Source organism: Protopterus annectens, chromosome 9.part0 (assembly GCF_019279795.1).
Source record: "Protopterus annectens isolate FY-2018-M chromosome 9.part0, PAN1.0, whole genome shotgun sequence".
Taxonomy (NCBI): Eukaryota; Metazoa; Chordata; order Ceratodontiformes; family Protopteridae; genus Protopterus; species Protopterus annectens.
The window spans coordinates 1948204381-1948217882 of NC_056743.1; the positions used below are offsets into that span (position 1 = coordinate 1948204381).

General features: G+C 42.0%; 1 protein-coding gene across 1 annotated transcript in view; it reads right to left on the reverse strand.

Annotated features, from left to right (window-relative positions):
- Window positions 1-2871: 2871 nt before the first annotated feature.
- Window positions 2872-13502, reverse strand: part of KRI1 (KRI1 homolog) — a 1261256-nt gene continuing 1250625 nt past the window's right edge. The window contains exon 19 of the mRNA XM_044084757.1: window positions 2872-5780. Within this exon, the coding sequence (XP_043940692.1) occupies window positions 5249-5780 (532 nt within the window). The 3' untranslated portion in view covers window positions 2872-5248. The remainder of the gene's footprint in view (window positions 5781-13502) is intronic.

Genomic DNA, 13502 nt, shown 5'->3' on the forward strand with positions numbered 1-13502 from the left:
CATTTCAGATCAACAGAAACAAAGAATATGATGCCGGGTAATGAAGTAAAAATGAGACAATGACACTATCCTACTTAACTGTTAGAAGACTTTAAGGAATAGGATGTGGAAATGATTTCAGAATGAATAGAGAAGATAAATTTCTTCAGTAGGAACAGCTAGTGAGTGGGATAAAATGAAAATGGAATTTAAAAACAAGGTAGAAGTTAGACAAATTTATGGGAAAGACATAACAGGAATTATTTATAGGGAGGTTGTCAAAGGTAAAAGTACTGCAGACAAGGCAATTTCACAGAATAACAGGAACAACAAGTGCCCAGTGTTAAAAGGAAAGTAAGAGACTATTTGTATAATATGTAGGAATTTAGAAAGGCAACAGAAAATAGAAAAGGGCTGTCACCAATCTTGGGAAGCCTATAAGAAAAAACCCACCGATCCTACAGAGGTATTATAGGTATTTCAGAAATTTTATGAAAATTTGTATAAAGAGGAGGAATAGGGAAACCAATAAAAGGACAACCGAAAATATTTATGCAAAGCTTAGTTAGGTCTGTTATGTGAAGGCAGTTTTTGGGGGGGGGGGGGCAGAGACTCTCCCTCCCAAAACATATAAAGAGCACATAAGAGAGAGCCACAGACTTTTTATGCTTTATTTCTGGATTCCCACAGCTCCCTAGGCACCCCCATCTTGTCCACCAGGTCTACCCAGATCAACTTAACCATCCCAGACTACGTTTTACCCATGTTCAGGACCAGTGAGGAGACAGATACCTCCTGATGCAGCACCACATTGCTACTGAGGAATATTTTCTTCCAAGACCCTGTCCTCTGCGTGGCCCATAAACCCCCTGGGAAAGGCACACAATGGGCTACGCTAGCATATCATCTAAGATCAGAGTGCAACTCAAGCCATAGCACTGTTCCCACAGACAACCCCCTTTATGTCCCCAGCCTCAACCAGGGATCAATGATGAAGGTGTGTCTGAGCATGCACACACACAACCCCCAGGATGGGCATGCCCATACTACATGCCAGCTCAATCAAGCATCCAAGCCATTTTTTTTTTTTTTTTGAAATGGGGTTACCTGCTCCACTATCAGGCCTTTATCACTATACTCCACCGGTGCAGGCAGAGGGCAGGGGTTTACTGACTGTATACTTAGTACTGCCCTTCTGCTCTCCATACCTTGCTACATAACCTTGATTCTGCCTCCATTCTAAGCTTTTCTCTTTTTTAAACATCATGTCGTGTATAAACTATCCTGCTTTCAACTACTTTTTGTAAAACAGCCACTGCTTGGTGGGGTACTTCCTGCTGTACCTGGGAAATGAAGAAAAGTTGCTTAACGGATTCTACTGCCTTCGCCTTTTTCCTCCAGTTTTAAATAGCTCCTAAAAAGGGAGTCCAGACATCAAATTTTCTTTGTCCAGTGGGGGTATCCCTGATATCATAATACAGTGGCTGAGCCATAAGCCATGCAAGCTGATGTGGCACTGATTCTGGGGCCCAAGCATGCCGATGCTGTACTGACCTGGTGGCCCAAGCAAGCCAAAGTATTAATCCCACTGTCCATGCATATACTCATGCTGTGGCTCAAGCAGGCTGATGCAGTACAAATCGTGTGGCCAGTGCAGGCTGATGCAGTATAAATCCTGTGGCCAGTGCAGGCTGATGCAGTACCAGTCTTCCAGCCCAAGCAATATGATGCAGTATCAATCCCGTGGTTTAAACAGGCCAATGCAGTATAGACCCCAAGGACAAAGCTATTGGATTCTCACAAAGAGTTTTTATAGAATGTCAGACACCAGTAAACATGTCAGGCTTCTTGGGTACTAGCAACTGTAAGAATCAGGCTGGGACACTGCTTCAAATTAGTCCTCAGGTGTCTGTACAACTGTAAGGAACAGCCACTGGTCTGGGCTCTTTTGAACTGCTCTTAAAATGTTCTTTTACCAGATTAAGCATCTCACTGAAGGAAGTTATCCTCTGGAAGTTGACCTAAGGATACAATATCCTCATCATATGACATGACCCCTACTGAGAACAACTGCAGTTGTATACTGTTTTGCAAACTTCCTACAACTGAATGCAGCACAGATGGAGAGGTGGCATCAATAGAGGAAGTGACCAGCCCTGGGACATTGGCCCAAAAATGAAAGTAACTGAGGCCTCCTCCCTTTAACTGGATGGCCTGTGCACTTTCAGTTACTGGGACTCTTATTAGCTTCTATACCAAATATGTTAGGATATTTGAACTTACAACTGTGGCTTGTAACAATGAAGTCAAAACAGTTTAAGAACAGCTATCCAGTGCTCAAAAACTGGTAACTGACTTGGACATTTTCTTCTCCTGCTGAATGGAGCCTGACCAGCAGTGGATGAATGGATTCCACTAGTTGCCTTCTAAGAGGCCAATACAGACAGGTATAGGAGACTCCTGGACTTAAGGTGAGCTGAACTTCACCACACCCAACATCCTCAGATGGAATGACAGAGTCTGTAAGGCCTCATGCTCTCTCTGCCCACTACCTTTGCATAAAAATCTTTTTCAGCTTTTTCTCAACAGCCTCTCTTTTTTGGGTGAGATTTTTTCACTCAAGGCCAACAGCAGATAGCACTTCTGTACACAGAAGAGGAAAACACCCCCTGTGCTAGTGTCACAAGATTTCTGTGTTACAAGGTCCTAAATCTGAGCCCGAAAGAGCAATGTTTTCTTGTTAAAAGTAGTACAGTGCTCAAAGCAGGCGGTACTGTGAGCCTTCCTGAAATAATATAAGCACTGTAGACTATAGCCCTTATGTGGAATTTGTCTCCTGCAAGTGCATATAAGCTGCTCTGTGGATACCATGGACCTCAGAATTACAAGCAATTGAAAAAAAAAACTTTAATCAGATATTTATACAATAAGCCAATTTAAATACCATGAAAACTGTTTCCAAACAGGGTATTTACTTTCTGGAAGAAGCCTAGAAATGATATATGGACTTTCAACCAACTGTTTTTTTGACAAAAAAATCAGAGAATATAAAAATAGGCTGCTCTGCCTTTTAGTTCATGTTTACCTGCTGTCCTGGGAAACAAAGGAATCCAGCTGCACCACGGAGATGCCCAAAGAGTGCTGGAAGTTAAACCTATGATGGCAGCCATCTGCCTACTGTTATTATCTAAGGATAAACACTCTACTGCAGCAGTGATGTCTAAATGAAAATAGTTACACAGTATAGCCATGCATTACTCTGGTTAAAAATTGGAACCCCCTCTATATACAATGATTACACAAGTGTTTTAAGTCAACAATGAATATCAATATAATCAAATACCTCTGACAACATACTTTCACATTAGTGAGACATACAAGAGCTGTACAATCGTGGCTACATAAAAAGATGACACAAATGCATACAGGTGCCCATATCTTACTCTCCACATAGCACATGAAGGGGACCATAAAATTACAGTACTGACAATTAAGTGGTACAACTACAGGTTCAAACAAAATAAAGTCACTTAGGAAGCCAATCTGTTTGTGCAATAGTCAAATTTCAAACTAATTTAGAAATCAGCTTGTGAAGTAATTGAATTTCCACGTAAAATGCTGGAGACTTAAGGCTGTACAAGTCACCAAAGGAAGATGCAACACGCAGCAAGGACCATCTCCACTTTTAATGAGGACTGGGCTTGCATACAATGTGTGCCCCCCATGAAGTCACTACAGGACAGCATTCAAGGACTGTTTGTACCACCAGGGGTATGAATCTAAAATTTCACACATTGGGGGATGAATATTAACACCGTCTCCCAAAAGTGTCACACCACTGATAACTGCTGCTGCTGTTCTTACTGTGGACTGTTACCTATAAGTACATGATTTAACACGTTTTCTTCTTTGTAATTGAGAATATACAACATGTAAATGAAGTAAATCCACGGAAAATCAGGGCTCTGCCTGCAACTTGATTTTACAGAACAATCACACACAGCAGAGGTGTTACACCCTTAAACCTACTCTCTGCTTCGTACATAAACACGAAGTATCAGGAGCTTCACAGAAAAACAATTGAAGTTAGACTCAGAATCAAGGTACTGTGTTCAACATCTTTTCAAATGCATGCTATGTTGTACTGGTGCAGAACATAATAAGTAAATTGATCAATTACAGATGCACCTATCAAAAGTAGCGCCTTAAATTACATCCTCAGAGCAAACTAAACACCGTCATTAAATGACCAGGGAAAGAAAAACACAACTTGGAATGGTACAGTAAAGCCGAATCTTGCTTCTGGGCATGACCCATATACACATGGAAGTCAGGATCACACACTTATCTAATTAAGGGCAGGAGGGACCAAAAGCTCAAGATTTCCAGAGCCAGATCCCAGTAAAATACTACATCCTAAGTAAAGGAGAACATTCATTCAGATAACTTGCATCTTAGATGACTGAAGGAATAAAGTAATACTCTACATCCCTAGTTAGCAATTTAAACTGGAAACAGCCCTTGAAATACGTAGCACTTCAGCAACAAATGCTGCATTATCCCTTAATAGTGTGCTTTCCTGACTAGTCACTTATGGCACACAATCCAGACTACCGGCCAGCTCAATCAGGTAGTAGCATGCCACTACATTTCCACCTGGAGGCCCGAGGCTCATGCCTGACATTATGCTGGAGCCTTGAGAGAAAAGTCTGATGCTCAGTTTCTAAGGAAAAGCAGGCAATCCAGTGTTAATACACCAGTACTGACCAAACCAAGGACCAGCTCAGACCTTATTGTCATTGCTGCTACTTCGCATGCAAACTTATAGAGCCCAGGGAACGTTAAATGGAGTCATGGCACAAATGCATTCTTTTACATGTTATCTATATCCAATTCAAACCACACCCTAGGAAACCGCTTAATTTCAGAACCTCACAATTGTGATGCATGTCTGCTTGTACAAATTTATTTCATCTGCCCCACGGGTCTGTACTTTTAAAAGGCAATTTAAAAAGAGTCAGTTCATGGACCACTAAGCTTTATCAAAGGCACCAATTCGACTTCCTCTTCAGTCTGCATTTCTCATGAGGCACTCACACCGCATCATATCGAAACCTAACCAACCCTGATGCACTTCGTGCAAGTTTCTTTAAACAGTCATCATGTCACTCCCAGGGGGGCTTATTCTGGTAATTTTTTTTTAACTTCTATTAAAATGTCCACGACTCAATGTTTGCAAACTACAGACATCAGCCATGGCATGTTGTGGTTAGTCCTTCACTTCATCAGTATGTTTTGCTTTCTCTTTCTTCATTTTCTCTCTGTGCATTTGTCTGTATTTGATGCGTTTGGGGTTGAGGCCATAAGCCCGCAGTCTTTGATTGCTGAACTCCCACCCTCCCAACTTTACCTTGTTACCCAAAAGCAGCCTTTTTTGTCTCTTTCTGAGTTTTTTTCGTTTGTTCTTTGCATGGCCTGTTACATTATCTCTTGCTTCTGGGGCAACTATCAGAACTTCCTGCCCAGCCCTGGTCTGTGCAGGAACATCTTCACTGTTAGCTTTCTTCTTCTCGGTTTTGCCTGGAACCTCCACTGTACCATCATGGTCCTTGGGTAGTAAAAATAGCTCTTCCTCTTCTTCCACTCCAATGTTCAGTTCGGATTTCTGTTTCTTAGGCCTTCTTCCTTCCATTTGCACTTCCTCCTCTTTAGGAATATCTTGCCGATGCATTTGTTTGTCTCGTCTCTTCTTCCCAACTTTTGTTTTTGCTTCCTGCTGCTTCTTCATGGCCTCTTCTTCCCTAAAAGACAACACAATAAAGAAGTAAATCCTAATCAGGTGGAAGAGACATTTAAAAATGCTCTGTACACTTTATGCTCATTTATTTAAGGGTTTGAATGTAAAACCGAAAGGAAGTTATAAGAATGTTTCAGACCTCTAATACTTGAGTCCAAAACTTAATACAAACAATTATCGAGACTGCTCTATAGCTTACTAGCCAGTCCACTGATGAGACTGCATGAAGTAGGTGATAAGACACCACGGCTTAGGAAGGTGGCTATGAAAGATTAAAAGTTAAACAGAAGGCAATCACCCACTAAAAAAAAAAAAAAAAAAAGTCCACAGCCCAACAGTGCCTAGCGTTACACATCTGCTTTGGGTACAGAAAAGCACATTTTTTATTTAACAAAAATTTGGACCCCCACCTTTCAATAAATTAATGTGCAGTAGCTCACTTGGTTAAAGAAACGTGCAAGTTGCATGTCATTTCAACACATTCCTAGTCACTATGATAAGTCTATGGCCAATTTACGGGTTTAACCTTTGTAAAAATAATTATGTATATTTCAATGGTGAAGATTACAAACAAGAACAAGGCACTGTTATGGGAGCGGTATGTACCCCCCTGTACTCCAACTTGGTTCTATATTTTTGGGAAAGGAACTTTATTATGGAAACTGAATGGTACAGAAGTATTGTTTGTTATACACATTTTTGGATGACATTTGCTTGCTTTGGCAGGGGTCAGTAGACGAACTGACATCCTTTTTGACCTATATTAATAGTACAACGGACTTTCTAAGATTTACATACACTTCATCTTTAGAGAAAATTGATGATTTAGATGTAACTTTGCACAAGGATTTTATGAACAACTGTTTCCAATCTAAGATATTTAGGAAACACATGTTCTCAAACTCATATTTACACTACGATAGTGGTCATCCACAATTTCAAAAGAAGGGAATTGTGAAGGGGCAGTTAATTAGAGCCTCGAGAATGTGTAGTGAATTATCTGTGTTCTCTAATGAGGTAGAATTTATTAGGAAACTGTTTATACAGAGAAAATACCCAGTAAGCCTTGTGGACAGCTTAACAGATGAAGTAACTAGGGACAGGGATGTGAAGTACAGTCTATTATTGGGAAAAGGTTGTTCCTTTGAGATAAAAAGTACAGTTTTGTACCTACCATAAATGTAGATGTTCGAGTGTTCACACTGCTGCAGTCATCACACTTGTGTTATCTGCCGTCAGGCGGTCCCGCAGTCGGCCCGAGTTCCAAAGTCTTGGTCCGGCGTCGGTTGCTGTTGCTTCTTCCCTGACGTCAGTGCGACAGGGGTATAAAAGAGGCAGCCGACGCCATTTTCTTCAGTTTTTCTTGCCCCAGATGTCAGGTGCCCCCAAATAGGAAGGCAATACATAATCCTAAGTAAATTACATAAGTAGAAAACAATAGCTACAGCTGTAAGCAAATACACCATACAGAAATACATCTTAGAAATTGTATAAACAGGGAGCTATAGATAAAACCCAGGTAAGAAGAGGGGAAGGTGGGAGGGTAACCTGGACTGCAGCAGTGTGAACACACGAACATCTATATTCATGGTAGGTAAAAAACTGTACTATGTTCATCGTGTTACACTGCTGCAGTCATCACACACGGGTTGAATCCCAAAGCTAAGGCTGGGCGGTTGGCACTAAAAAGGGTTTGGAGAAGCTAGTAGGCCCTGCAAAACTGCAGTGGCAAAGCCAGCTCTGGTTTTTGAGTATAGAGGTAAGTGGTAGTGCTTGGTGAAGGTGCGCACTGAACTCCAAGTTGCAGCTTCCAAAATATCCTTGGTTGGTACCCCTCTGAGGAAGGCTGCTGATGTTGCTGTAGCCCTGGTGGAATGAGGCCTAATGTTACCAGGTACAGGTTTCCCATGGTGTGTGTGTAGCAGAAACGGATACAATGTCTTATCCATTTTGAAAGGGTCTGTTTTGATATAGGCATTCCTTGAGATCCTGCAGCATAGGATACAAAGAGCTGATCAGATTTTCTGAAAACCTTTGTTTTATCCAAGTAGAAACGTAATTGCCTGTGAATGTCCAAAGAGTGTAGGAGCCTTTCCCCTTTATTCTGGGGGTTTGGATAAAAGGTGGGTAAATGAATGGTTTGGTTTAGAGCCACACTGGATACTACCTTTGGCATAAAGGAAGGGTTAGTTCGTAAAGAGACTCTGTCTTGATGAAAAATGATGAAAGGCTCCATTGCCATTAGGGCCTGTAGCTCTGAGACTCTTCGTGCTGAAGTTATTGCTAGCAGCAGGGCAGTTTTCCATGATACAAATTATAAATCAGCTGAAAAAGCTGGCTCGAAGGGCAGTAGTGTAAGTTTTTCCAAAACAAAATTGAGGTCCCAAGTTGGTGTTGGTGCTCTTTGGGGTGGTCTTATGTTCTTAGCCCCTCTGAGGTACTGTCTTAATAATGGATGTGAAAAAATAGGAGGATCCGTGTTGTAATGAGCTGAAATAGCTGAAGCGTGGATCTTTATAGATGAAAAGGAAAGGCCTTTGTGCAACATCTCAGTTAAATATTGCAGAATCTGAGGAATATTTGGGACAAGAGGATTTTGGCCTTTAGCCTGGTTCCAGGCGCAGAATCTTTTCCATTTGTCTGAGTAGGTTTTCCTGGTGCTGGGTCTCCTGGCCTCCAGAATGACATCCATAACAGCTGTAGAGAGAAGTGTTGACTGGTTGTTTAGGTAATCTGCCATGCAGCCAGATTTAAATTCTTGGCTGTGTAGAATCTGATTGTTTTGCTGAGTCAGCAGGTGAGGAATTTGGGGTAAAATCCATAGTGGACCTTGAGCCATGTTCCTTAATATTGGATACCAGTGTTGGCGTGGCCAGTCTGCAGCAATGAGAATCATTTGTGGCCTCTCTAATCTGGCTTTTAGCAGCACCATTGCCAGGAGAGGCAGTGGAGGAAAGGCATACACTGTTAGTGTTTTCCAACTGAATGAGAGGGCGTCCACTTTCCAAGCTAGTGTGTGGTATGTCCTTGTGCAAAACTTTCGCAGTTAGTAGTTTTGGGGGGAGGCAAACAGATCTATGTCTGGGCTCCCCCATTTTTGAGTTACATTGTGAATACTTGTGGGTCTAGTTTCCACTCGTGAGGGATCCATGATATTTCTTAGTTCGTCTGCCAATGTATTTTTCTTTCCTGGCAGGAATTGTGCCTGTAGTTGAACTTGGTAGGTCAGTGCTGTGTTCCACAAGGTCATTGCTTGCCTGCATAGGGGGTAGGAATGTGTGCCCCCTTGTTTGTTTATGTACCACATCACTGTGGTGTTGTCCATCTTTATTAGAAGTTGTCCTGGATGTAGGAGGTCCTTGAAAGCTGTTAGGGCATTTTGTACAGCTAGAATCTCTTTTTGATTGATGTGGAGATGTATTTGATCTGCAGACCATTTGCCCTGAATACACTGTCCTGCCATGTGTGCTCCCCAGGCATAATCCGATGCATCTGTTGTCATTGTTTGCCTGGCTGTGGGCAAGGTGAAATGCTGACCCTTGTTGAGGTGACAAGACTGAGCCCACCATAGAAACTCCTGTTGAAGGCAGGGAATGAGTGGTATTATTGTTTCCAAGCTGTGGCTGTGTTGAGTCCATACGCTTTTCAGGTACCATTGTAATTTCCTCATATGCAGTTTGGCATATGGTATTAGTAGTATGCAAGATGCCATGAATCCCAAGGCCTGCAGAATTTTTCTTGCAGGGAGTTGGGTCTTTGTTGCCATCATTTTGAAGTATTGAGTCAGTTGTCCTTGCTTGTCTGGCGTGAGATAAGCCATCTGGGCCATTGTATTTAAGCTGGCACCCAGGAATATTATGTCTTGTGAGGGCACTAGTTTTGACTTCTTTTCGTTTACTGTGTACCCTAGGCAACTTAGTAGGTTTTTTTTTTTTACAAACGCCAGATGTTTTAAAATAATGTCCTTGCTGTCTGCTTGAATAAGGCAGTCGTCCAGGTATGGGTATATTTGGATTCCTCTTTGACTGCAGTATGCAATTACCGGTGCCAGGCATTTTGTCAAGACCTTGGGCGCAGTAGATAAACCAAAGTGCAGTGCAGAGAAATGGTAATGAGTTGTACCTGCTATAAATCGGAGGTATCTTCTGCAATTTTGTCTAATAGGGACATGCAGGTATGCCTCCTTGAGGTCCAATGTTACTAGCCAAGCCTTCTTGCCCAGCATGGGAAGAAGCTGCTGTAGTGTGAACATCTTGAATTTGGGTACTTCCAGGTATGTGTTTAGAATTGAAAGGTCCAGAATGGGTCTCCAGGCTTTGTCCTTTCGAGGAACCAGAAAGAGTCTTGAGTAAAATCCTTGTCCTTGCTTCTGTGTAGGAACCTGTTGAATGGCTCTCATGTCCATGAGTGCTGTAATTTGTCTTTGAGCCTCTGCCCATTGATTTGATGGTAGGTTTGGCATTCCTTTTATCCTTGGTAAAGTGTGAAAGTGGAACCTGTTTCCTTGAGTTACAATATTTAGCATCCATTTGTCTTTTGTGATGATGTGCCAATTGTCTGCAAAAAGTGCAAGTTTTCCTCCCAAGGGAGTTGCCAAGAGCGATTTGCTTGGCAGTCTGAGGGGTAAGTCATTGTGTTTGTCTTCCGATAGTTTGAGACCTGTCCTCTCCTCCTTTCTGGGTTGTGGCACCCCATTGTCGTGGCTTGTAAGAGCCTTGTGGCTGACCTCCGCCCCTTCGGCGTCTGTATTTGCCCCTCTGTGGTCTCTCAGAAGTTGGAAAGAACCAGTTTTTGGTTTGCCAATTTCTGCTGAAACGTGGGGGTTGAACCTGTAAAAAATCCTTGACCGTCTGCATAGATTTTGCCTTATCCTCCATTTTCTTTAAAACCTCTTCTGCTTTCACACCAAATAAAACATCCTGCTATAAGGGTGCATCCAATAACTTTGCTTTAACATGATCAGGTAAAGTTTGTTCTTTTACCCAAGCATGCCTACGAATGACAGACCCTGTTACAGCTGCTCTGCAAGAAGCTTCCAATGAATCAAATCCACATTGCAAAGTATGTTTTCTCAATTGTTCTGCTGCATGCAACAAATCTTGCATTTCCTTGTAATCAGGCTGCTCTGTATGTGTGCTCATTTTTTGTTTTAATTGAGACATCAAACATTGTTGATATTTCAGCATGTGAAACTGGCAATTTAAGGCCCTCATAGCTAGAGTAGCTGAGGTATATACTTTCTTTCCCCATCTGTCTAGTGCTCTAGAATCCCTTTCAGACGGTACAGGATTTTTAGCAATAGAGGCCTTAACCCCTTTGGGACCCTGGGAAATGGTTTCTGGGTCAGCAACAGGGCTTTTATATAGGAATTTATGTGAGTCAGGGACTCTGTAGTATCTGTCTGGTTTGGCTGGTGCAGGAGGTAATCAATCTGGGTTAAGGCTAGATTCTGAATAAACATCATCCACAATGTCTAACAGAGGTGGAACAGCAAGGGGTCTGTGCTGGGGTAGTAAGAGGAACTCTCGGAGCCTTTTCTTAGAATCAGAGTAATCCTGGCCTTCCCAGTGGAAATGTTCCCTCATGGTATGTAAAGTTTCCCCAAAAGAGTAGTCTTCTGGGGGAGATGCTGAAGGAATAGACTCTTCAGCATCAGAGTCCTCATAAGGGGGAAAAGAGTACTCCTATTCCTCAGAAGAATCTGAGGAAATGGAAACCTGGTCAGAGGAAGCGTAGTCCTCCTCCTGTCTAGGCCTTTTGTCAGGTGGGGGATGGGAACCCCTGATTAGGGTAATTAAGTCTTCGGCCATCTTAAGCATCTGTTTCTTAGGCATGGGGCCTTGCACTGGAGACTGCTGTACAGGCTTCCTTACTTTTAAGGGAGTTTTCAGTTTTGCATAGGATTTAATAGTAAGAGTAGTCGGTCTGAAGACACCTTCAGTAACTGACGGCCTTTCAACTGCACCGGAATCCCCTTCAGCCATGGAGTCAGAAGGGCCTAAAGATAAAGGCTCTGGAGGCCCTGTAATCTCCGCTTGGGAGTCGGATGCAGGCTGGGGTTTTAAATCAGCAGTCGTCAGGGGCTGCATAGGCGCCTCACTGAAAACCGGAGAACCGGCGACTGGCCTAGCAGAGGCCTCGGTGTCTGGTTTGGGTCTCGGCTGTCTGTCCTTATCTTTGTGCTTTTTATGCATCCCGGTCGTCCGTTGCTCCGACGGCATGGTATAATTAAATTTTCTACCAAAATAATGTCGGGCGAAATCAAACCGACGTTTAATAGTTCGTTTGTTAAACAGAGCACAAAACCGACAACCTGTGACGTTGTGGTCTGGGCCTAGGCAAGGGATACAATAAGAGTGAAAATCCTTATGAGGTATTTGCTTCCCACAAGAAATGCAATTATTAACTTTTTCTGACATCGGACTGAGGCAAGAAAAGGTTCCCCAACGGGGTACTTAGCTTTATTGAAGACTTCGGTCTGAAATTCGATTTGAAAATCTCAGGAGTCGGCCGACCGGCACTTGCGAACTGCTTCTGCTTCGGGCACCGCGCGGCAAGAAAGACTGAAGAAAATGGCATTGGCTGCCTCTTTTATACCCCTGTCGCACTGACATCAGGGAAGAAGCGACAGCAACCGATGCCGGACCAAGACTTTGGAACTCGGGCCGACTGCGGAACCGCCTGACGGCAGATAACCCATGTATGATGACTGCTGTAGTGTAACACGATGAACATCAGGGTGTAGCACAAGTAGAACACGACACTGCCTTTATACATACTTATTCTACTACTTGTACAGAAATAGAAAAGATTATTAAGAAACATTGGGGAATTCTCAAGGAGCATGAAGACACCAAGAATCTTATACCTGATGCACTGAAATTTATTAGAAGAAGGGATACAAATTTGAAAGAAATGTTAGAAAGAGGGGACACTGGAACTGATAAAATAAAAAACAGCAAATTAAGTACATACAAATGTGGAACTTGCAATCAATGCAGGTATATTATAGACAAAAATGAAGTGTTTATAACATCAAGGAATTATTTATTGAAATGTAAGGGACATTTCACTTGTAATACTTCTGGGGTGGTTTATTTAGTGGTTTGTGAAACATGCAATAGTTTTTATGTTGGAAAGAAACCTTAGAAGGAGGGTATATGAGCATATTCATGATATTTTAAAAGCAAAAGAAACCAGTACACTTTTTAAACATTCTAAGGAATGCCCTAATTTTAGGTTCAAATTTATGATTATTGAAAATGTGACATCTGTTGACGCCCGTGGGGGGGAACTGAGAGGCCAGACTTGAATACAGGCAGTTGTTCTGGCAAATCAAATTGGAAGCAGGTAAACCCCCGGGCTTAAATGATTACATTAGTATTAGTAGTGTCCTTAGACTGAGGTCAGCGAAATTATAGAGCTGGTTTCATAAATTAAAATCAACAACATAGCAATTTTAATGTAACAATTTATATTATTGAAATGTATAGCTGCTAAGAATCTTTATAAGGGTTTTATATTAATATATGTTTAAATTATTGTACACCATATTTTATAATGAGTTATACATAGTGAATTTATTTTTAAAGTGGGAGAAAAATGACTCATTGATGCTTTTTTTCTATTGGTCATGTGTATGTTGCCGGTTCCATTTAAACAAATGTTCAAACAGTTATTTGTTCTGATGAAGCTTGACCGTGGTTAGGTGAAAGCGCTTAACTGT